Source organism: Schistocerca cancellata, chromosome 2 (genome assembly GCF_023864275.1).
Source record: "Schistocerca cancellata isolate TAMUIC-IGC-003103 chromosome 2, iqSchCanc2.1, whole genome shotgun sequence".
NCBI classification, from domain to species: domain Eukaryota; kingdom Metazoa; phylum Arthropoda; class Insecta; order Orthoptera; family Acrididae; genus Schistocerca; species Schistocerca cancellata.
Window position 1 is genome coordinate 551,047,896 of NC_064627.1, and position 25,853 is coordinate 551,073,748.

The following is a 25,853-nucleotide window of genomic DNA, read 5'->3' on the forward strand; positions in this document are numbered from 1 at the left end:
TTACTTCGCATACATGCAATAGATACGACCAACTGTCAGAGTTGAGTGGAGAGGAGCCTCGTGTAGCCGTAGATGTAGGTAACTTGCAGCAGTCCTCAGCAACTAGGAGGCCTAGGTTAGTTGCAAAGTCTAGCAGAAAGAAGGTTCTGCTGCTAGGTAGTTCCCACGGTAGAGGTGTGGGCCAGCAGTTGCAGGAAGTGTTGGGGAGTGAGTACCAGATCCCCAGCATTGTGAAGCCTAGTGCAGGGTTTGCTCAGGCGACTGAAAGCATAGGGGAGTTATGTAAGAATTTTACGAAAGAGGATCAGGTAGTGATAGTGGGTGGAGCAGGGAACAGTCTCGATAGGGACGGGGAATGTGATGTCAGTGGTGACTTGGTTAAGATAGCTACTCAAACTGGTGGCACTAATGTGCATTTCGTGCAACTGTTTCAGCGTCATGATCGGCCTCACCTTAATGCGGCTGTTAGGCGCGTTAATGTGGGGCTGGGGAGGGCACTGATGGCGGAGGGCATGGATCACATCTCAGTGGTTCCAGCTGGGTCTATCAGTAGTTGGGGTTTCACTAGGCATGGCCTGCACCTCAATAGGTATGGGAAGGGGATGCTGGCTAAGCTTACAGGTGACAGTGTAGTAGGTGGTGGTGGTAGTGGTATCACTCATGGAAAAATTCCTGTAGTAGTTGGTGTTAGAGCTGCACCTTTTTTAGACTGAAGTCAGCTGATAGGTATACCTGCTTAAAGGAAGTGCCTCTAACTAAGGGCTCACCTCCAGAGGATGTAATGTTTCCAAATAGAGAAGGAATTAGCATATTTCATCAAAATATAAGAGGTATTAGAGATAAAGTTAGTGAACTGCTAATAGATGTTAACTCTGAAATTATTGGTATATCAGAGCACCACTTAAATAATTTGATAATTCAGAGGCTTCCTTTACCAGGCTACAGATTAGCTGGCTGTTTCTCAAGGAGTTCCTTGTGGGGTGGGGGAGTGGCTCTGTACGTAACAAACAGTATTTGATTTGAGTCCATAGACGTATCACGACACTGCACTGAACAGATATTTGAAAGTTGAGCAGCATTAGTTGAATTTAGTGAAACAAAACTTCTAATTGCTGTTGCTTATAGGTCCCCTAACTCCGACTTCAGAGCTTTTTTGCTTAAGCTAGAGAGGGTTCTTGATTCACTTTGTAGGAAGTACCAGAAATTAGTTATATTTGGTGACTTCTATATTAATTTTGTACATGATTGTGCAACAAAAAGGATGTTGGTAGATCTCCTAAATTCATATGATATGATGCAAACTGTGTTTTTTCCAACTAGGGTGCAGGGGAATAGTAGCACAGTCATAGACAATATTTTTATTCATTCTTCATTACTAGATGGGCATTCTGTTAGTAAAAGGGTGAATGGCCTTTCAGACCATGATGCACAAATTTTAACACTAAAAGGTTTATGTACTCAAACCAGTGTCGTATTTAATTACAAACTACGTAGGAAAGTTAATCCAACAGCAATAGAGAGTTTTTCAAAACTTGTCAAGGAACAAGAGTGGCAAGATGTTTATAATGCCGATAATATAGATGATAAATACAATGCTTTCCATAACACATTTCTCATGCTCTTTGAAAGTTGCTTTCCATTAGAACATTCTAAATGGGGTACTAGCACTAATGGACAGCCCGGTTGACTGACTAGTGGGATAAGGATATAGAACAAAGTGGGAATTATATCAAAATGTTAGAAGTAGTCACAATCAAGCTACAGTAGCCCATTACAAACAGTACTGTAAGGTGCTTAAAAATGTTATTAGCAAGGCAAAAAGTATGTGGTATGCAAATTGAATAGCTAATTCACAGGACAAAATTAAAGTCATATGGTCAGTTGTGAAGGAAGTGTCTGGTCGGCCGCACAAGGTTGATGATATAAAGTCAGTTTGCAGTAATAATATTTCTGTTACTGATAAATCAGTTATAAGTACAGTATTTAACAACCATTTTCTGAGCATTGCTGGTGAATTAAATAAAAATTTAGTTTCAACAGGAAATTATATAAATTTCCTAGCAAATGCCTTTCCGAGATTGACGTCTGAAATACTCCTCTGTGATACAGACAAGAGGGAGATTGAGTCAATGATTAAATCACTGAAGACTAAGGACTCTCATGGTTATGATGGAGTGTCTAGTAGAATATTAAAGTACTGTGCTGCACTTGTTAGCCCTGTATTTAGCCATATTTGTAATTTTCCTTTAGGAATGGTCAGTTTCCTGAGCGGTTAAAGTACTCAGTAGTAAAGCCGCTTTATAAAAAGGCTGAAAGGGATAATGTAGATAATTTTAGACCTGTTTCTATGCCCTCAGTGTTTGCAAAAGTTATCGAAAAGGCTGTGTATGTAAGGTTAATTGATCATTTTATATCACACGATTTGCTATCAAATGTACAGTTCGGCTTTAGAAGTCGTTTGACAACTGAAAATGCTATATTCTCTTTTCTCTGTGAGGTACTGGATGGGATAAACAAAAAGTTTCGAACGCTTGGCGAATTCTTTGATTTAACAAAGGCATTTGACTGTGTTGATCTCACAATATTGCTCCAGAAGTTGAACCATTATGGAATAAGGAGAGTAGCTCAAAATTGGTTCACCTCTTACTTTAGCAACAGACAGCAAAAGGTCATTATTCACAATGTTGATAACGGCTGTGATGTGGGATCTGAGTGGGGTACTGTGAAGCGGCGGGTGCCCCAGGGATCAGTGTTGGGGCCGCTCCTGTTCCTTATTTATATAAATGATATGCCCTCTAGTATTACGGGTAACTCTAAAATATTTCTGTTTGCTGATGACAGTAGCTTGGTAGTAAAGGATGTTGCATGCAACATTGGCTCGGTTTAAAATAGTGCAGTACATGACCTCAGTTCATAGCTTGTAGAAAATAAACTAACGTTAAATCACAGTAAGACTCAGTTTTTACAGTTTCTAACACACAATTCAACAAAACCTGACGTTTTAATCTCACAGAACGGGCATATGATTAGTGAAACTGAACAGTTCAAATTCGTAGTTCTTCAGATAGATAGTAAGCTGTCGTGGAAAGCCCACGTTCAGGATCTTGTTCAAAGACTTAATACTGCCATTTTCACCATTCGAACGGTATCGAAAGTGAGTGATACTTCGACACGTAAATTGGTCTACTTTGCTTATTTTCATTCACTTATGTCGTATGGTATTATGTTTTGGGGTAACTCTTCCCATTCTAGAAGGATATTTTTGGCTCAGAAACGGGCGGTTCGGGCAGTAAGTGGTGTGAGTTCACGAACCTCTTGTCGACCCCTGTTCACGAGTCTGGGTATTTTGACATTGGCCTCTCAATATGTATATTCCTTATTGTCGTTCCTTCTTACCAATATTACTTTATTTCCAACAATAAGCAGCTTTCACTCGGTTAATACTCGGCAGAAATCAACCCTCCATTTGGATCGGACTTCCTTGATTCTTGTGCAAAAAGGTGTGCGGTATACTGCTGCATCCATTTTCAATAAGCTGCCACTCGAATTCAAAAATCTTAGCAGTAATCCACGCGCTTTCAAATCGAAACTGAAGAGTTTCCTCATGGGTCACTCCCTCTATTCTGTCGAGGAGTTCCTTGAAAAATTAAGCTGATTGTCACTGTATTGCTGATAGCGTTTGCTTAAACTTATGGACTGATTTTCTTTCAGGTTCATGAACATTTATTTTTATCTGTTATTACTTTTATGTTGTAAGTTCATGTACTGACACGTTCCATGACCTTGGAGATTTGCTCCTCAATTTGGTCCTACGCAACTTGACATGTAAATAAAAATAAAGTTATAGTTGAACTTTCGCTACTTGAGAGCGGCCCCATGACAAACGACTCTTTGTCGGGCAAAATTTCGAGGAAGCATTTGTAAGAAAATGCGGAAGAGAAATAACTAATTAACTACTGACAGAAACACTTTATAATTTCCACATGAGAGGTTGACATTTGTTAATTGCGTACCATATTTAAGTTCCAGGTCACAAACGTTGCGCAGTGACGAGACGACCGTCTGTATCCATGACAGCATGAAACCCACTAGTGGTTGCTCTGCTGCTACCCGAAACAACAGTGGACTATGAAATGGCCTCCCATCTTGACCCAACTCGTACACTACAGCTCAGATCACGCATTGCGTCCTGCACTCTGAGCCATGGTAACTGTAACTACTTCAACAATTTATGGCGCATTTGGCCGTCAATCTGTTCTAGTAGCAGTTCCCAAATCACCAGTTAATTCGAAGTTGCGGACAATGTTCTTCAACCCCAGCGCGGGAAGAGGACCTCTCCAGACACTGAGATGACCAGTGTCGTGGGGTATCTCCTAATATCGTGCCGGACCTCCTTTTGCCTCTCGTAGTGCAGAAACTCGACGTGGCGTGGACTCAGATGTCGTTGGAAGTCCCTTGCAGGAACACTGAGCCTTGCTGCCTCTATAGATATCTACAATGGTAAAAGTTTTGCCAGTGCAGAATTTTGTGCACGAACTCACCACTCGATTATGCTTTTTAAGTCTTCGATGGGATTCATATCGGGCGATCTGAGTAGCCAAATTATTCGCTAGTATCTTTCAGTACAGTGGTTGTCAAACGTTTTCTCACAAGAGCCAATACTGACACTTTATAGGTAGGAATTGGGGGGAGTGGGTTGAAAAGGTAGTAAAGTGGCCATTCAGAGAGACACTTAATTTTTCGCCAAACGATGATGGTTACTGATAGAAGCTGACCACTTACCCATTTTGAATACATGTAACTACATAAAATTGGTACTTTCGGCACACTCTTGACATTGTGGCTCTGATTTCCGAAATGGAATTTCCCAAGCGCCTAGCTCCAACTAGAATTCCGCGTTCAAAGTCTGGTAATTTCCGTTGTAAGGACTTAGTACGTCGAAAAGCGTTTCACAAGAATTGCCCAAGTACAAATGGCAGCACCGCCATCGTACTGCCCTTTTGTACCTTGTGTACGCGATACTACCGTCAATTATGTGTGTACATATCGCTATCCCATGAATTTTGTCGCATCAGTGTACTCCTTTAATGCGTCGATATTTGCGAAGAGCAGCAAAACTATTGCTTTTGTTTTGATAAAACAGCTTTACGAGTAAAGTCCTTCTCATCTAGGCCCGGTCCATGCTGTGTGTCTGCAGCTGTATTGCACACTGGTGCCTGTGTTTCAACACTGCGTCTCCATACCAGTACCGCCGGCACCTAATGGCAAGTCATGATACCAATACTACAAAGGAAATCCTGCTGCGCACAGTGGGAACATCTGTCCTAGTTCAAATTACTATTATGATGGAGTATTTCCGTATTACAGCCTGGTTCTCCTCTGCAACGTCGTCAAAAATGAAAACTGTGCTAAGTCTTACTTATTTAGGTGGGGGTGAAAGTTCTCTTTAAAATAATAAAAAAATATGAGCGAAAGTTATCCTCAGAATAATTAAATATTTGCCTTAAGTACTGTTTCTGATTCTAAGCTCTGAGCTGTAATAATGAATGAACTGTCCTACTGAAACTTGTACTGTCGTAAGGTGAAGGCAAAGCTACACTGTAATAATAATTAATTATCGTAATGAAAAGGGAAGTTTTCCGTACTGTAAAAATTAGCAATCTGACTGTAAGAATTTTTAACAGTATAAACTGCCTGAGTAATGAACTTTGACACGAAACCTACAATAATTGGTTTTGCAAAACGGATCACAAAAACTGTCTCTGATTGACATAAGTTGGTCCTGATTGAATAAATGAAAAAAGAATAAAAATATTTTGCCCTTACCTCTATTCTGCGCAAATCATGATAACGCGTTGCAGTACTGCTCTGTCTTGCGCGCCACTATGCTAAAGCTGTTAATTACTGTATCTACACAGAGACACTCGAGAGATGCAATGAAGTCTCAGTTACAAATGTAGTTTTTCGAAGACTTGGTTCCATGATCTATTAAAAAAAGTAAGAGAAATGTTGGTAAAAAAATGAAATACACGCATAAATGACAACACTAAGTTTTTTGTATACTGTGAAAAAGTGCTTAAGGCTGATTTTAAATTTAATGAACATCTTAACATCCAAACAATACACTTTCCGATCTCTCAAATCTAGTAACTCTCAGGACAATAACCAACTTTGTCCCATGACGCACCAATAGTGGAAAAGAAGTAACATAATTATAATATATGACTCTGACGTTCCACTAGACTTCCTCCTTCACAAGTCAGTTTCCGTTACAATCTTGATATGATCATGTCGATTGAACAAACAGATAAATTGAGATTTTATATTTGAAACATAACATAGCAATTGCTTCTTCACTCTAACACAGCTTAACATTGTCTATTACACTGCGCCCTCGCACACGTCGGAGATACTAACCTAACTTCTGCGATACAGCTTTACAACATCGCTGCTCTTTCATAATCGATTCATGTACCAAAATTACACATGACACCCATCATTACCCCGCGGTCCAGTGCACCAAAATTTCATAGGCGGGGTGATATCATTGACACTGCTGAGACTGGGAAATTTTACTTTACAAAAACATTATTCTGATAGAAAGATGTCAAGAGGTGGGTACAAAAGTTTGGAGATACAATACGAGTAACGGGTATTAATAAAACTATACATGACAGAAAATAAGTAAAAATTATTGCTGGACGTAAATAGTTGCGCAACTGAAAATACACTCCTGGAAATGGAAAAAAGAACACATTGACACCGGTGTGTCAGACCCACCATACTTGCTCCGGACACTGCGAGAGGGCTGTACAAGCAATGATCACACGCACGGCACAGCGGACACACCAGGAACCGTCGAATGGCGCTAGCTGCGCAGCATTTGTGCACCGCCGCCGTCAGTGTCAGCCAGTTTGCCGTGGCATACGGAGCTCCATCGCAGTCTTTAACACTGGTAGCATGCCGCGACAGCGTGGATGTGAACCGTATGTGCAGTTGACGGACTTTGAGCGAGGGCGTATAGTGGGCATGCGGGAGGCCGGGTGGACGTACCGCCGAATTGCTCAACACGTGGGGCGTGAGGTCTCCACAGTACATCGATGTTGTCGCCAGTGGTCGGCGGAAGGTGCACATGCCCGTCGACCTGGGACCGGACCGCAGCGACGCACGGATGCACGCCAAGACCGTAGGATCCTACGCAGTGCCGTAGGGGACCGCACCGCCACTTCCCAGCAAATTAGGGACACTGTTGTACCTGGGGTATCGGCGAGGACCATTCGCAACCGTCTCCAAGAAGCTGGGCTACGGTCCCGCACACCGTTAGGCCGTCTTCCGCTCACGCCCCAACATCGTGCAGCTCGCCTCCAGTGGTGTCGCGACAGGCGTGAATGGAGGGACGAATGGAGACGTGTCGTCTTCAGCGATGAGAGTCGCTTCTGCCTTGGTGCCAATGATGGTCGTATGCGTGTTTGGCGCCGTGCAGGTGAGAGCCACAATCAGGACTGCATACGACCGAGGCACACAGGGCCAACACCCGGCATCATGGTGTGGGGAGCGATCTCCTACACTGGCCGTACACCACTGGTGATCGTCGAGGGGACACTGAATAGTGCACGGTACATCCAAACCGTCATCGAACCCATTGTTCTACCATTCCTAGACCGGCAAGGGAACTTGCTGTTCCAACAGAACAATGCACGTCCGCATGTATCCCGTGCCACCCAACGTGCTCTAGAAGGTGTAAGTCAACTACCCTGGCCAGCAAGATCTCCGGATCTGTCCCCCATTGAGCATGTTTGGGACTGGATGAAGCGTCATCTCACACGGTCTGCACGTCCAGCACGAACGCTGGTCCAACTGAGGCGCCAGGTGGAAATGGCATGGCAAGCCGTTCCACAGGACTACATACAGCATCTCTACGATCGTCTCCATGGGAGAATAGCAGCCTGCATTGCTGCGAAAGGTGGATATACACTGTACTAGTGCCGACATTGTGCATGCTCTGTTGCCTGTGTCTGTGTGCCTGTGGTTCTGTCAGTGTGATCATGTGATGGTATCTGACCCCAGGAATGTGTCAATAAAGTTTCCCCTTCCTGGGACAATGAATTCACGGTGTTCTTATTTCAATTTCCAGGAGTGTAGATACAATTCATTGCTGCACTTAAATATATTGTTACAAGTATAGTATTTGCTAAATATTAGGGTACACACACAGTAGTGCAAACTGCATTAAATGTGTAGACTGTTATTACAGAGAGCTGATAAAGTACATATATGACTGCACATATTACTGTCCTAAGTACAAAAACCATTATTTATCACCACCCGAGGTTGCGGCACAAAAAGTGTCCTCAGAGCAGTAAAGCTTGTAATTTAACTGCCAACCATAAGTGTGTAGGGGAACTAGATGACACGTTGAAGGAAAATCTTGCAGTCCCACAGACAATGATAATACTCGTATTGCAGACCAACCGTCACTGTCAGAAATATTTGGTGTAACTGATCAGTGCAAGACAATCCTGCAGTTTCACTGGCACCGACATCGGAAAAATTTGGTTTTTGCACTAATGAGGAGACAGCAAGGTCAGAATATGCTAAAAATAGTCCATCCACACTAACAAGAACCTAACCACTCACTACAAACATGTCTTTACGAGCACCTTAAGTGCTGTACAAGCTTATCACAAGCCAGAGTATAAGACTGTACAGTCTCTGATCAAATAAAATATGAGAGCTAACAACTGCTCCCAATGAAAATATTTCAGTATCTGTGTAGAGTACAAATAAAGTAAAAATGATACATAAAAAACAAGAGGGTATGTCCATGCAATAAAATACAATGGTGAACTAGTCTACATGTTACATCGCGAAACAAAATGAGAAACATATCTTAACACTGGAGAAATCAGAGTAATATGCAAACTTAGTTGCTGTTTATATATATATATATATATATATATATATATATATATATATATATATATATAAAGAGCAAAGTATGCCATATTCGGTAATGTGAGTAACACAGTTCTGTGAAAAGAAAAAAATATGGTATACATTCAGAGAAGTGTGCAAACGTAGTTACTTGATGACAAGACACTTTCCATATGATTGCAAGAACGTCTCTATGTTATCATAAAAATATTTATACTAAGGTCTTGGCTAACTATCTCTGTAGAATAAACACAAAAGGGAAAAACAGGAGTTCCACTAATTATGGGAACAAACAGGAAGTGAGGAGAAGAAGGAAAGTTCGTACAGTGCACTAGCACTATTGGACCTGTGGAAAGAGACAATTTAAAGTCATTCATTGTGCGTCAGTCAACATAGCAATATGAAGAAAAAAATGGCTCTGAGCACTATGTGGCTTAACTTCTGAGGTCATCAGTCCCGTAGAACTTAGAACTACTTAGACCTAAGTAACCTAAGGACAGCACACACATCCATGCCCGAGGCAGGATTCGAACCTGCGGTCGCGTGGTTCCAGTTTGCAGCGCCTAGAACCGCTCGGCCACTCCGGCCGGCGAACATGAAGAATTTGGCCAAAATAATGAATATATGTCATCACCATAGAGGAAAAGAAATCACGTCCAGCAAGGCAGCAAAGTACTTAAAAACTAATGATAATCTAATACTAGAAATACGTACAGAATATCATAATTATCATACAATTTGCTGACAAAGGCAGAGCGTTACCTATTCTCAGTACGGTACGGCTTGTTAAAAAATGGGTTAGTACAAACTTTGAAAATACATCAGGAGCAAAACCACGATACATGGTCTGCCAAGGTGTCAGCCATATGACCATTACATGAACGCTTACCGTTTACTTATATACGTACCAAGCTGACTGTACTAAGCTGCTTAAGTATGTAAATCTGTTACTCCTGAACAAGATTATGGTAGGACGATGCCAATAAAAGGAAACATTTACAAGCACAAGGTGTGTCTCTGTAACGGTTAAGTACATAGGATTAAAATGTGCTAGTGGAAAAAAAATTGCTATACTAAGGTTCACCATAAACATGAAAGAAAATATATGCCATAGTCTATAATGTAACTGCCAATGCGTAATAAACCAATTCGAAACCACTCCACAATCTTCACTGGTTTCGAAATACTCGTTCACAGGCTCTGCATGATAATAAACTTCGTTTTATCAAAGTCGCTTATCTCGATGGATTCCCCCATTTGCAGCCCATACCTTCGATAGGGTGGTCTCTCATCCGTGTTTGCTCCGCTTACATACTTCTTTTGTTACCGCTTCACACGCCCGCAACGCCACCAGGCGGCACTCAAAGTCACGGTGTGCAGTGGTCATGATGTTTTGGTTTATCAGTTGTCTACTAAGTGTTCAAAGCTTTTAGTGTAAAGTGATAACTGTCATTTTAATTATGGTAATTTATGACTCTAAAAATGACTTCTTCCGGCTCCCACTGCCTAACTGTACTCCTAATGGTCGTTCCACCCCGCCACCACCACCACCAACGCCATCACTACTTCCACCACTCCTTAGAATCACTCCAGCATCCCAAGACAGACGTTCTTAATCTATACCTTGTTCGAGCAACACTGCCATCACCATGAAGCAACAAAGATCATCCACCACCAATGAGAAGAGTAGAAAGAAGATAATTGTTTCGTTCATTCCTCCTTCTCATTCTCATTGTTGTTATTACTATTTGCTACTTTCAGTAACATTTTTTCTCTCTCCTATACTGCAGTGGGCTCCAGATGCTATTGCAGTTGACCAGCCTGATTTATGGAAGCTATTCGTTTTCCACTGCCCTTACCTGATTTGGTGGACTTAAGGTTCCCATCGCGTGTTTTTTCCAGCTGTTAGTCCCCGACATAGCATCAGGATTGGTCCACCGGTGGAAAATCACCAGACAATATAAAGGAAGTATTCTTGTATTATCGTGAGTGACCACCCCATCTAGATCTTCATCACCATATGTGTGGCTACAGTGGCTTAATGCAAACGTTAAGGTGTTTCCATTCACTGTTATGTACCGTCTAAATTTGAGCGGTAGCTAATGTATTATTTTGCGCATGCCCCCAGGCCAGGAAATTCAATGCTCTAATAGTGTTTCAAAATGCTCAGTTTAGTGCCAAGAATGTTACACTTTCATTATATGAGTGGTGGCACTTCTCTGTCGGATGTTTAAAGTGCACCCCCTGCGTTACTGGGTTGTCATTCAGTACGTGTCAGTGACTATCCGAAAATTATTAAAATTACCAGTGATAAGGATGGGAAGTGACATTCGCAAACGTGGTGTGCGCCAGTCCAGCAATGCTGTGTTAGTTGGCGAGATTATCTTTACAGATTTTTTGTGGGAAGCATTTGGTATGCTCTTTCAGAGCTGACTAATGACAACATTTCCAAGGATGTATTCACTAAAAACATTGATAAGTGTTGTGAAGCTGTGTGGAGCATGTATGGTGTGTTACCACTACCAGATGTAGGCAAAGAAATTCGTGTGTACTTACATAAGGCTTATCATCCCCACAGAAATTTTTAAGAAAAAGTAGCTCGTACAAATATTCTTTGTACTTTTTATGCTGGGTCGTCGTAGCTCTGTCGGTGTATGTGCATGCAATAAGAAAAATTAGTGTGTATCCATTATTAACTGACTCCCAGCTATGCAATGGTTATGCCTTTTGACATATGGTGGTACTATACAAATTATATGTGGCAAGTTTTTTGTAAATCAAAATGCCAAGAGAGAGTTATTTAGGGGTGTGTACCCGTTCTACCTGAATGGGGAAGGGCATTTTCTCTCATTGTTCTCTTACGGAAACATGCCAGCCAGAAGCGCCAGCCTAATTTAATGGTCCTCATGCGAACAAACTGGCCATTTATGATATCTAACACAATTTATGGGAAATATAGCGGCCATGTCTGAGACTTGGCTTTATGTCTACGCAGGTGTTCAAATGCATTTAGCATAAAGTGATAACTCTCATTTTAATGACAGTAATTGATGACTAAAAAAATAACGACTTATCTCCCACACCACCACCACCGTGCTGCTATCGGTTGTCTCCTACTAAGTCCATCCCCACCACTCCTTAGCGTCATCTCAGAACCCAAAGAGAGGCGCTCTTACCCTGTACTTCGTACAAGCAACAGCACCACCTTGAAGCATCTTCAGTTTCCCGTACGATAATACATCCCCATACCCGTTTCTGATTTCCTCTATAAAAAAGAATACATCTGTAAATACGGAGCTTAACACTTCAGTGCAATAAAAAAATACCCTCTTTCTTCTACAGTTTGACGTTGCTAGTCGAACGTTAGCGTGCTACTGTCGTGACCATCTGTGGAAAGAGGTAGAAGGACAGTAAAACCTAGGTGTGACTCGTTACAGAACATGGGATTCGGAATCTCGTCTGCTTTGTAAAGTTGGATAGATGGTGATCTGTGGCATCTCTGCCGAAAGAATAGAGTCCTCACGCACACACAAGTGTTTTGGTGCACGCAGTTCATCATACATTGTTGAACATGAAGCTCAGCAGCAGACCACTCCTACGTGTTCAAACGTTGACCCAACGATATCGTCATTTACGATCGCAGTGGACATGGGACAGTCAGGAATCGACCTTTGATCAACAGAAACGTGTCGGCTCTCTGGGTTAATTATATTTTTGCGACACTAAGTCGATGGTCGTCTCCACAAAAGCCGTCAACGAGGTGAACAGCGGCTCGAAACATGCAGCGTGCCACGGGCACGGGCTGGTGAGGGCAGTATTGTGCTATGAGAGACATTATCCTGCGTCTGCGTGGCACCTGTGGCGCTAATAGAAGACACGCTGACAGGTGCAAACCACCTGCATCCATTCATGCTTGATGCCTTCCCTGATGGCAATGTCATATTTCAGCTGAATACTTGTCTATGTCTTTCAGCCAGAACCATGCTTCAGTGGTTTGAGAAGCATTATAGTGAACTCACGCTGATGTTTAGGCGACCAAATTCGCCTGATGTAAATACTAGGGAACCCATCTGGAGCACTATCGGGCGCCATCACCACGTACCCATATGAGCTGCCTGTTATTTACTCGAATTACATGACTTATGCGAAGACATCTAATGCACATACCTCTACAAAACTACCTACAAACTGTTCGGTCCCTGATAAGCAAAATCAGTGATGTATTTCGTTCCGAAGACGGGGAAACAATCTATTAAACAGGTGGTCATAATGTCCTGGCTCATCAGTGTAAAAGGCTAATTCACGGAGTAGGCCGCCATATTGCTCATAAATTATAGTAATTATCATGACAGTTATTGGCCATTAATTATTGCTTAAATAAACACAACATGTGGTGAAGTGGACAGTTTGTTTACCTATGTGCCGTTAAATTAAGAAACGGGAACTGGCTGGTTTGTTTACATAAGGAAAATAATGTCCTCCCATTCAGATAAATGGTTACGCACCCCCTCATACGCAGTGTGGTCAGTTACTTGTGTGATAAAACTTCACGGCGTTGCTAATTTGCCAATACTGTGCTCTACTTCTGAGATTGTTATATTCGGACAAGCGAAATAGAAAGTTAGGCTTCAACTGTGTCTAGCCGAAATCAATGCACGTGTGATGTAAACTGCATAGAGCAGATTTTCTCTGTTAGATCTCACTCATGATGCATTCCATTGGAGGATAGCAATTTCAGTTTATAATTTTAAAGTACCAAACCTTCTATCTCAAATGAGAGGAATGGCTTTTGGATCCAGTTACCTTTGGACATTATGTGTTAATGACAAACAAGTTTTGATACCTCATTAACAAATATTCAAGGGAAAATGTTATGTGCCTCATCCTGTTTATAAATAACCTGATATTAAATGTAATAAAGCTAACACTCAGCAAGTTGACTACTACGATGGAATCTTTTTTTACGTTTTCAGGTGAAGAGTACACAACAGCATGGAATCGCTCAACGAAACTCGACCACCGCCTCCATCCTGGATCAATCAGGAGTTCATAGAATCTGTACTGATAAATAAAGTTGGAAATCAAGCTTCGGTAGATTCAATTAAAGTACAATACGCTTGTCCACCAGGAGCTGGCATTACAAGTTTGTTGTTCAGAGTGACTGCCATTCTGAAGGGCAAAGATAATGAACAAGAGGCTAAAAAGGTATCACTGCTAGTGAAAACTGCTCTTGAGTTTGGGCCAATGAAGGACTTGAAGAAAAATTACCAGGTGTTCAGAACAGAGACACAGATGCTGCGTGAGGTGATGCCACAGATCCAGAAAATGCTGGCATCGTTGGAGGGTGAGGACTTCCGGCCGCTGACAGCTCGATGCTACGACGGGGGTCAGCAGCCGGCACTCTTCCTTGTGCTGGAGGACCTGTCAACAGCCGGCTTCAGGATGGCTGAGGGGCAAAGTCTTCTGAACTACCAACACTGCAAGGCGGTCCTGCGAGCGTACGCCAGATTGCATGCTGCCTCGGCCTTTCTACTCGACAAACAGCCCCATTACAAGAGCGTGTTCAATGAGACTATGTTCACAGACAAGCGTGCTCAGGACTATTTCAGAGCAATAGGATCTAAGATCATGTCCGCACTGGCAGATGAACTGAATAAGTGTCCAGGGTACGAAAAATATTCTGAAAAATGCCGGGGATTTATAGACCGATCTGCTAACAGTATCTTCGAAGTACTTGAACGAATGAAGGAGGAGACCAGGTTACCTGTGCTGGGCCATGGTGACTGCTGGAAGAACAACTTTCTGTTTAAGTATGTGGACGGTGAACTGTCAGATGTCAGAATTGTTGACTTTCAGGTAAGAATGCCTCACAATTTTTGTAATACGTTCTTTCCACATGGAGCTTAATTCTTTTACCAGTAATTATGTGAGTTGATCTGCCATGTCTACAATAACGTAGATTATTTAGACCGATAGTTGGAGTGGTCGGTCGTCAAACAGAAAATGGCCTGCACGCCCTCCAGTGTTAATAGTTCTGCACTTTTATCTGTGGAAAAAACTAATTAAGAGGATTACAAGGCAACAGGCAATAGCTATGTCTCCCAAGGATCTGGAAACTCATGAAACAGGGGCATGAGCCAAGTCAAGATGAAGTACAGTGTGCAGTAAAGACTCCCTAAAATCGCTTTATGCCATTTACCTAGTGCTCACAGTCAACATTATGAAAACTTGAGTTGATAGCCACAAAAATGAACACACGAACCGTGTATGAGATACGCGTTTGCTTAAATCTGGATAGTAGGACATACGTTTGTGGAACCCCTTCTCTTGAAGACGAGGCAGTCGTTTGCCGCGCTGTTATCTTGTTAATCTCAAGTTCCATGCACTATGTTTCCAGCATCCTCTACTGAGGCTTTTCCAAAGCCACAGAAAACGTGTGTAATGAAAAGAATGCCAGTGTGCCTAAGGCAGCTAAATTTACTTACGTTCGGCAGAAAATTCGCTAAACTGCCAGCTTCAACTTAGCGAAACCTGCAGATCAATGTATTTACTCGTTCTGAACGTATTCGGAATGGTATTTCCTAGCTGCCTCACCATGCATACTATCGTGTTACCAAAAATAAAATTGTGTTCTGCTGCAAATAATTATTCGTTTGATGTTTAGCTCACGGACTGTCTAGTTTATGACACATCAGTTTGTAACGTGTTTTGCTTAATGGTGACCAAATCATAATAATTCAGGGCGTACATTCCAAAAGTTCTTCATCCTTGAAACATATTCTGTGACATTTTATACCAGGGTAAGTACTCTGTGCCATGCACTTCACAATGGTTTGCAGTATGTGTAGATACAGATGAATCACGGAAAACACTTTCATATCCATCGCCTGTCGTAGTGGCTGTGCATCTCTTTTCGTATTGCAGTGGACGTCCTTAGTACGACTGCATGAAACCATGAACTGTGTTGACACTGGGGCAAGAGGTGGACCAAGAGTTTATTGACTTACTCATTTTCTGAAGCTATTTTCAAGAACGTTCATTAATCCATTGTTTTAAGTTTCATATGTCATAGACTGATGGTTCGAATCAAGGGGATTCCTTTAGCCTTCAGCTGTTCTGCCATTTTCTCGGATCATATCTTCAGGATTCGCTTTTTCAATCAGTACAGTGTACTTAGTGCATCAATCTTGGAGGCAGTGGAGTAGATGAGACATCAACGACAGAAAACAATTCTTATCTGTTCTTCTTCCTTTAGTGTCCCACATTACTGCAGTAAATATTGCCTACAAAGAAAATGACTCAAACATTGCAGGACAAAATAATGCTTTTCAAGACCGATGGAAGTACGTATCATTCGGCTTAATACTAAAGCATGAGGAATCTGTGGAAATGATCAAGCTGATCAAAAACCCAAGATCTACAGGGAATCAAAGGCAGACTTTCATCTCGCTGTCGAATGTTCGATTATCGCTGGATTGATTGCTAGCAATAAGGGATAAGAAGCAGTGGTCAGTGAAGTAAACTATTCTTCTGTGACTTACCACATACCAGTCACTCCAATAGGATGAAGTCACTCTGACCAACCTCTGCATACGCCATTATAGTTAATGTAGGACTGCACATTCCGGCGGGAGAGTTCCTCATTCTGAGAAGGCTGTGGCGTACAGATCATTGTACGGCAACTTTTAAGAGAGTGAAGCAAATTTAAGTGGACACCTGCCATCTGTTTAAAAAATTTTGTAAAGCGTCTAGCCTTCAGTGTAACGTTTTAGACTAGAATATTTAGCTGGTCATATTGGCTGTCTCATGCTGTATTAGACCAAACTCCGTCCAGCCACATATTCTTGTCATGATGTTTTAGATCATGCCACTTAATTTATCTTTTTTTTATCAGAGTATTAGATTTTAGATCTGACTGTTAAGCGCCCAAACCATCATACCACATCATCACTGCATCGAGTTCAGGAGCCTAGAATACGCAAATATTGTTCGTAATAATGTGCAGGAGTAGTAAGAAACGTTGCGATGGGACTCTCTGGAAAAGCACACAGTATAACTCTAAAGTCTAAAATTTCTACACCTCTACATCGACGTCTGCAGCCACACTGCACGCTGCATTGTTGGCCTTAACACTGGACTGCTACTGACACCTCGCCACATTAATAAGGCACTTCCAGAATGAGATTTTCACTCTGCAGCGGAGTGTGCGCTGATATGAAACTTCCTGGCAGATTAAAACTGTGCGCCCGACCGAGACTCTAACTCGGGAGTTTTGCCTTTTGCGAGCAAGTCTCTACCATCTGAGCTACCGAAGCACGACTCACGCCCGGTACTCACAGCTTTACTTCTGCCATTATCTCGTCTCCTATCTTCCAAACTTTACAGAAGCTCTCCTGCGAACCTTGCAGAACTAGCACTCTTGAAAGAAAGGATACTGCGGAGACATGGCTTAGCCACAACCTGGGGGATGTTTCCAGAATGAGATTTTCACTCTGCAGCTGAGTATGCGCTGATATGAAACTTCCTGGCAGATTAAAACTGTGCGCCCCTAGCGAGACTCGAACTCGGGACCTTTGCCTTTCGTGGGCAAGTGCTCTACCATCTGAGCTAGCGAAGCACGACTCATGCCCGGTACTCACAGTTTTACTTCTGGAACCGCGCGACCGCTACGGCCGCAGGTTCGAATCCTGCCTCGGGCGTGGATGTGTGTGATGTCCTTAGGTTGGTTAGGTTTAAGTAGTTCTAAGTTATAGGCGACTGATGACCTCAGTTGTTAAGTCCCATAGTGCTCAGAGCCATTTGAACCATTTGTTCTGCAGACTTACACGAATATCTCTCGCCTCTCGATCTAGTGTTCAATGATTTTTAACAGAACACAATGTCCACGCATTCTCCACATCTCTATAAGATAGGTGATAGGAAACATATCAATAACTACCTACCAGTTTCACTATTGACATAATTTCCCACAGTATTTGAGAAAGTAATGTACTCGAAAATAGTATCTTACCTGAGCAACAATAGCATCCTTTGTACATCACAGTTTGCATTTCATAAGATTTTTTTGACTAAGAATGCTATTTATAAATTCATCAGCAAATTTTACAAGCATAAAATAACAAAATGGCACTGACTGCCCTTTTTTGCGATCTATCTAATGCGTCTGGCTGTTTCAGTAACTTTATCCTTCTAGATAATTTAATGGTATTGTCAACCAATGGATAATGCCTTATTAAACAAAAGAATGCGGAAAATTGTCCTCAATAACTCAACGAATAAAGCCGTGGAAGATTTTTCTGGTGGAGAGAAATCACTTAAGTGGATTCACGAATTCACTAAGCTCAGTGCTAGGTGTACTGTTGTTTCTCAAATTATATATATTGGCACAGAATCGGATAACCCAGGAACTGGCAAAGACAGTGTGGACGCCATCATTCACAAAGCTTTGTCTAACTGAAAACAGTCGCTGTGTAAAGCTGTCGCCGCGCGTGATTAACCGAGCGGTCTTAGGCGCTGCAGTCATTGACTGTGCGCGTGGTCCCGACGGAGGTTCGAGTCCTCCCTCGGGCATGGGTGTGTGTGTTTGTCCTTAGGATAATTTAGGTTAAGTAGTGTGCAAGCTTAGGGACTGCGGACCTTAGCAGTTAAGTCCCATAAGATTTCACACACATTAACATTTTTGTAAAGCTGTCCACATCATATTTTGATTGACATTGCTCAATAATTTCAAAAGAAGCTTTCTGTGACAGTTTCCAGCAACTACATAAACATTGTCGTAAAGAGAATTGTGGCCAGTGGACATCACTTTGAAGACGAATTGAGGTATTATGTTTGTCTTTCGTTTGATTAATATCATTCATCGAACTTATATATATATATATATATATATATATATATATATATATATATATATATATATATATATATATATATATATATATATATATACATAATGACCATCCATGAGCACGATTCTTCATGCTGCAGACACTAACATTTTGTTCATTCTGATAATAAATAGAGCAACAGAAGAAATGGTAAATACTGTTTTTGAAAACATTATTGAAATGCAAATGGTCTCACTATCAATTTCCAAAATACAACATATTCACTTTTAGAGGTACTGTACCAGTTGATAAAATAAAACAGATGTCGAGGAAATAATAAGTGTGCTGTAAACTTCGAAGTTTTTATGTAGCGATGTTGATGGGAACTGAAGTTGAACAAAAATTTAGAACTCCTAAAAGAACTCAGTTCTTACACATTGGCAATTAGAATCACTGGAAGCCTTGGGGGAAGACAAATTGTTAAGTTGACTTACTCTGCTTATTCCCATTCAATACTGTCATGTGGAATAATGTTATGAGATAGCTTTACTTTTAGAAAGAAAGTTTCCATTCGTCACGAAAGTGCTGTAAGAATAGCATGTGATACTCACCCATGATTATATTGCAGATACCTGCTCCTGGGGTTAGGTATTTTGACTAGTGCATCACTGTATTTCTACTCCCTCATTACATTTCTCGTAAGCAACCCATTAAAGTACAATAAGAACAATGGTGCATAATAATTACAATATTGGAAGGGAAAATGACATTCATTATTCCACATTTAGATTGTCTTTTCACAAAAAGTGGTGCACAATTCTATCACCAAAATTTTTGTTCCCTTACCCACGATATAAAACGCGTGCGAGAAAGCGAAGTTCAATCTGAAAACAAACTGAAAAAGTTTGCCTTTGACATTTTGTATTCCACAGAAGAATTTCTGTTTATTTAATATGTGAAAGGTGGTATGTTAGAAATTACTAATTCACATCTATATTAAAGAAAAAACAGTTTGTAAATGGTCAGTATGTAGCCATACTTATGTACGAATTAGTAATAAGAGTATAAAATGACTCGTTCCATCTCACTAAGATTAGTTGTACTAATCATTTTTGATTCATATAAACGGCTAACAAACTAAATAACTAAAACAAGAGGTTTCCTGCTCGCTACTCTAACTGTAAATGGACTCAACTTACTAGAAGATTTCTTCCCTATTTCGTCATTTATCATAATAGAATTGTCTGCGAATAACTAGTACATTCAATAGTGTGAGTTGGTGATGAATAGTTAGAGTATGACATCTTTACTCTAAACTAGTGTTATGGCGATGTTTCAGGTATCATACGTGACCAGCCCAGCCTCGGATCTGCAGTACTTCTTGTACGCAAGCGCTAGTGAGGAGGTCCATCGTCACCACATGGATGACCTTTTGGGCGAGTACCACAACACGCTGGTGGGCATCCTACGGCGCCTGGGCATGCAGGACGAAGCTGAGGTCTTCACTCTAGAGGAGCTAAAGCGGGAAATGGACCGCTGTCTAGTCATAGGATTTCTCTACAGCACCATGAGCAGTTTTGCTCTGGCGACTGAAAAGTACGGTGTAGAGTTTACGAAATCGTTCAGTGACCCAGGACACGCCGAAGAAGCTTTCGGAAAGATCTTCAGAAATCCTTATTCGTTATCCTACATGAAATACCTGACACCATTTTTTGAAAGTAAAGGAATTTTATGAACATTTGTAGCACGTACACCTATTACAGTTGACATTATTTAACAACTTTTAAATGGTAACTTTAGACATCCTTTCATCTCCCTGAAACTATTAGCCTTGCAGCAGCATACCTATGCTATTACATGATTAATCAGTATTTGCTTCTTGAGGTTTTGTATTTAAAGAGTGAGACTACTGCTATACTTTATTTACAATATGCGTGCTGTGCGTAATTCAACAACATGTACATCGACCTGGAAAACAACGTGGACTACAACAAAACAAATCGGCATGTGCTGGAGTTTACGTAAGCAAACACCACTATTTTGCTTCATACATAAATAAACGCAAACATTTTAGCGTATTTTCATTACTGAAACGACTTATGAAGTGGCATCAAATACTGAAATATTTTTGTGCAATATGTGAGCAGACGACATGCTGTCAGTTAAAACAACTGGTTAACTAAAAATATTAGATGGACATGGTAGCCCGAAACCGGTTATAGCACTAAAATAAAACATTTAAAAATTATTGTGACTGGTTGGATCATTCTAAAACCAAAAAAAGTTATTATTGTAAAAGCTATATCAAAGAATGACAACAGTAAAAATATTTCTACTGAAACGGCTATATCAAAGAATGTTAACATATTTTTTAAAAGTCCATTGTAGAAAACTGTATATATCTTTTCATGCTACTAATATTATTTTAAAAAGTTTGTAGGCAATATTATTAAACAATATTAGTATAAAAAGTATTCGATCGTTGTTATTAAAATGTGTATTAAATAAATGAAAACGTATCTCTGTGTTCTTTAGTTACTATCATAGCCATTCTTCATACAACAGCAAAAAAATTGTATCTATATATATAGAAGTAAACTAAAAATTATTAAATTGTCATTTACATCCGTCCTGATCTTATTTACAAGAAGACCCAATAACAGCAGTAGTTGTACCACAATCTAATACATACAGTCACGACGCTCTTTAGTGCGGATGTTGCTATCGCTTTACAGCTGGAGCGAGACTAGCGCTCCAAGTGGTGAGAAAGCAGTCAGTCACATGTATCTTATGGGCAGTGTTTGTTTTAAATTATTTTCTTCGTAATGAACAAAATAGTTGTCAGATTTTTGTGTTCCATGCGTTCGCAAATTATCAAGTCATATGAATTATCGTGGAATACACGTAAAATAACCGAATCCCACTGATTCAGTGACAGGAGCTGCCGTTTATTCATGAAAAAATACTTTCGAATGTGTTTGTATCTGCAGCTTATTCTGCTGAAAACAAGAGAACATTAACACATATTTCATGCTTGAGAAACTTATATTTCTGATGTTGCCTGTTTTCATTATCACGGGTACTATCCTTGACACTTAAAAATTTTCATAGAGTCTAACGATTCGTCGATTCTTGCACTTCATTCGACTTTCTAATGCTCGAATATTTGAGTAGATGTAATTATTTGTACTTCTAAAGAGAATGTGTTGAAGATTCTTGCTGTTTGTGGATCATATTTAGCAGCAGTTATGGAATTGATTTCTTGTGTTTTGGGAAACAGTTTGATTGCTTTTAACTACTTATTATCGTGTCCGTGTGGGTCTCCCTTAAGCTACAGGTGTGGCGGCTTGTTTGTTGCGTTCAATAATGTAGGTATTACGTTCCATACAGGTTTCCTGCATTCCACATTTTCTGATTCGGCTGAAAGTGTAGCGTACGAAAATTCATTTTGCTGAGAACATATACGACGTAATTCTGCAAAAGATCAGGTCTTATGGTATTTACTAGCAATTTTTAGTTATTGAAGGAAAACAACTTTATTCGGTAATTATCTGAATGTTACAGTAAAACTGTAAATAATTTGTTCTGTAAAGCATCGTTTATATCTCTCAGGGTCCCTAAAAAAACTAAATAATGACAAATTGAAACGTCCCCTTAGAACAATTATACATGACTGTGTTTAAACTGACACACAATATTTTTAGCGCAACGCAATCTGACTTTCAAAAATCCCTACAAAAGAATGGCCCTGACTAACATTAACCTATACCTTTCACAAATCACTTAACTCACAAAAATCTTGGTTACTCGAACTACTGCAATACAGAGAGCGCCACTACTGCCAGCTAAATAAAATATTCAAACTACAGAAGGCACTATCTACTGATAGGCACAGTTAGCAATTGAAAGATGTTAACAGAGGACAAACAATGTATTTACCTTAACAGTCATAATATATATAGCAGTTCATGACATCCAGTGTTACAGATTTCAAAACTCCGCCATTTCTCTCCCCACATCCACCACTGCTGGCGGCTCACCTCCAACTGCGCAACGCTACACGCTGTTCACATCCAGCTGCCGCTGCCCAACACTACAATGGCAGACAACAATGCAAACTAGCTACAGACTGCACACAGCACAGCCAGTGATTTTCATACCGAGCGCTACGTAACGTTGCCGATAAGAAAACATAAACAGCCTACTTACATAGCCCACATGCTCCCCACAAAAAATTTTACAAGTTGTTTTGGGCAGTGGCCAATAATGTTTTGATAAAATTTTTCATAATTACAATAACAAAGAAATCAAATGCACGCACTTATTGATACAATGTTGGTCAAAAGCTAAAATTTTCTCACAGTCCATAAAGATAGTCCTGATCATTCATCATAATAGGAATTACAGTTTTTTTTTTCCACAAAGTCTCATTAGTAAAAGAAATTGCACACAGAAGTAGTGGATTTCCATGCAGTCTTGAAGAAGTAGTGTTGTCCTTCCAACGGAAAGACAGTGCTGACTCTTGACATGCAGACAGGTAATGGGCCACAACAGAGCAAACCCACAGCAGAGTCATCCGACACCCACTATAGTCTTCGTAGAGAGTATGGTATAGGTGGGCCACCAGAGGTGCAGACCCACTGCAGTCCTTGTAGAAATAATGGTACTGGTGAGTCAGCAAAGGTGTAGACCCACTGTAGTCCTTGTAGAAATAATGGTATTGGTGGGTCATCAAAGATGCAGACCCACTGTAGTCCTTGTAGAAATAATGGTATTGGTGGGTCATCAAAGATGCAGACCCACTGTAGTCCTTGTAGAGACGGCCAGCAGCCATCTGTTGCAACTGTGCAGGTGCACAATCACCATCGATGAGTCTTGTGGACAATATAGCAAGCCCATAAACCACCACTTGTGCACGCACAAAGTTTTTGGAATTGTCCTTAGAACCAGCAATGCTGTTATCCTGTCCCTTGCTGAATTAGTAACACATTTGCAAACACTAACAGTCCCAACTTCTCACATATTGTGCATTACTATGACCAACAGAAATGTGTGCAGTGAAATGAATGCTTACAAGTTACTTAATTTGATGAACTGGTGTCAATTACAATATTATAACAGGAGAATACAATTACAAAGGTACAAAATACATCAGTAATAACATAACAATACAGAGAACATTTGTAGTAATACAGGCTTTACAAAAGAATAGAAATAACATATACATCAGTGTTACAGGAATTATGACATGAGTACATACATAAAAGATCAGAATAACTTTCGAAACATCAACTTCACACATGAGCATTAAAACAAAACAGAATAAATAATGTCTAAGCATATTTACAAGGTAAATAACATATTATTAATGCCAATTATATTTGAGGATAACAGTATTCCTCATCATAGTGAATATAGCTTAGTATTAGAAGAAGAAAAACATCTATGAAACTACACATAGACAGGAAGTAAACAAATACACAAGGGTACACAAAAACATAGTGGGATAACACAAAAGGAAAGGACTGGGTTTGTTTTCAGTGTAACCTTTTGGTACTGCAGTCCAACCCAAAACTTCATTCCATAGATCTTTCGTCTTATTTCAACCTTTGCTTCCACCAAAAAAAAATCCTATCCAAGCATGCATTCTGTATTTTTCTCGCATAACCTCTCAGTGCATTTCTTCAAATTCCTCACAACTCATTCTCTTATAGGCTACCCCCTCTTAAGCTAACTTAAATCTACTGAGCTCAGATGCTAAACTAAGGGACGAGACAATGCAGCAGCACAAAACAATTAACACGAACAGCAATGACAAAAAAATAATATTACAACTAATATAAGGCAAGGAGCAGCAAATAAGAAAAATAAATCAGTAGTAAACTGGCTTAGAAGAATAACACAGTCAAATTCAGTAACTCTATGCCTGGCAAACAGCAGCAGCAAATGAAATAACATATATAAACAAGACATAGGTCAAGCATAAAAAATATTACAGTAAAAATGGCCATGTTTAATACCTATGTCACATCTTAACACTAGAGTGATGCATCACAAAAACTTACTCTACCAAAAAAATTACCAAGTAGTTGAAAAGAAAATTATGTATGCAGTTCCTGTGAAGGGAAATGTCTTTGTGCTCCCCCATTTTTGGGAAATGTATTACAAAATTAGTATTTACTGGATCTGTAGACAGAAAATATTTATATTAGTAAATCTATAAAATTCTATTTTAACCAATGCTGCAGTGCAGCTAGAAACTAGATATTAAAAAAATGAAAATATGTACAAAGGAAGGCATGAAACATCATTCATTAGCCATATGGCATTTCATAATGTAGAAAAAAAAATCTCTCAACTCTCATAGATATTTGTCATAATCAGGTGTGCAGATGTAAGAATGTTTCCAAGTAATGAGCGTGTCGTATTTGCGATGCTTTCTACAAAGGAATGTCAATAGCGAGGATAATGGCCCCCCTTTTTTTTCTACCTGTGCTTCTGAAAAGGCACACCCTAATGGCTTGTTCTCCAGGCGTCTGACACAGCTGGGTGTCCACGACCCATTACGTGCAGGTGGTCACTTAACTTTCTTACGGAAATATTTACGACAGCAGTTTCCGCTACAGTGACAGTCTCATATACAAAATTTCACGGGTCGAGAATTTGCGTTGCAAATGTGTAGAAGCAAAATCTTATGAATATAGCAGTGTCCAAAAAAATTTTCGCTGGCATTGTGATACATTCACGCATTTACACAGATTCATAACTCTTAAAGTACGATTCTTGGTTTCCAACATACTTTTTCACAAGTCAGAGTCCCTAACCACTATTCATTACTCCTTACGTTATTACACATATATATATACTCGTCTACACGTCAATCTTGTGACGACATTTCAATATTTCATCATAATAAATACATAGCATAATCAAATTCCTCATATAGCATCAGTTTATTGATCACAAACATACCTCAACAGCATAATACACATCGTCGTCGTAATAATAGCATCATAACACCTCAGTCAACTCTCAAAACCGTCGTAGCTTCCTCCAATAATTTCAAAACCTAAAAAAATTCTCTGCTCATGT

At 40.3% G+C, this 25,853-nt stretch overlaps 1 protein-coding gene across 2 annotated transcripts in view; it reads left to right on the forward strand.

Annotated features, from left to right (window-relative positions):
• LOC126146718 (uncharacterized) overlaps window positions 1-21,292 on the forward strand; it is a 37,708-nt gene extending 16,416 nt beyond the window's left edge. Inside the window, exons 2-3 of one of the 2 annotated variants that reach the window (XM_049915640.1) lie at window positions 13,908-14,790; window positions 20,101-21,291. In XM_049915640.1, coding sequence (XP_049771597.1) covers window positions 13,927-14,790; window positions 20,101-20,496 — 1,260 coding nt within the window. In that variant the 5' untranslated portion in view covers window positions 13,908-13,926 and the 3' untranslated portion in view covers window positions 20,497-21,291. Of the gene's footprint in view, window positions 1-13,907; window positions 14,791-20,100 lie in introns of both variants that reach the window. The other variant, XM_049915641.1, reaches the window with a different exon arrangement.
• The last annotated feature ends 4,561 nt before the right edge of the window (window positions 21,293-25,853 follow it).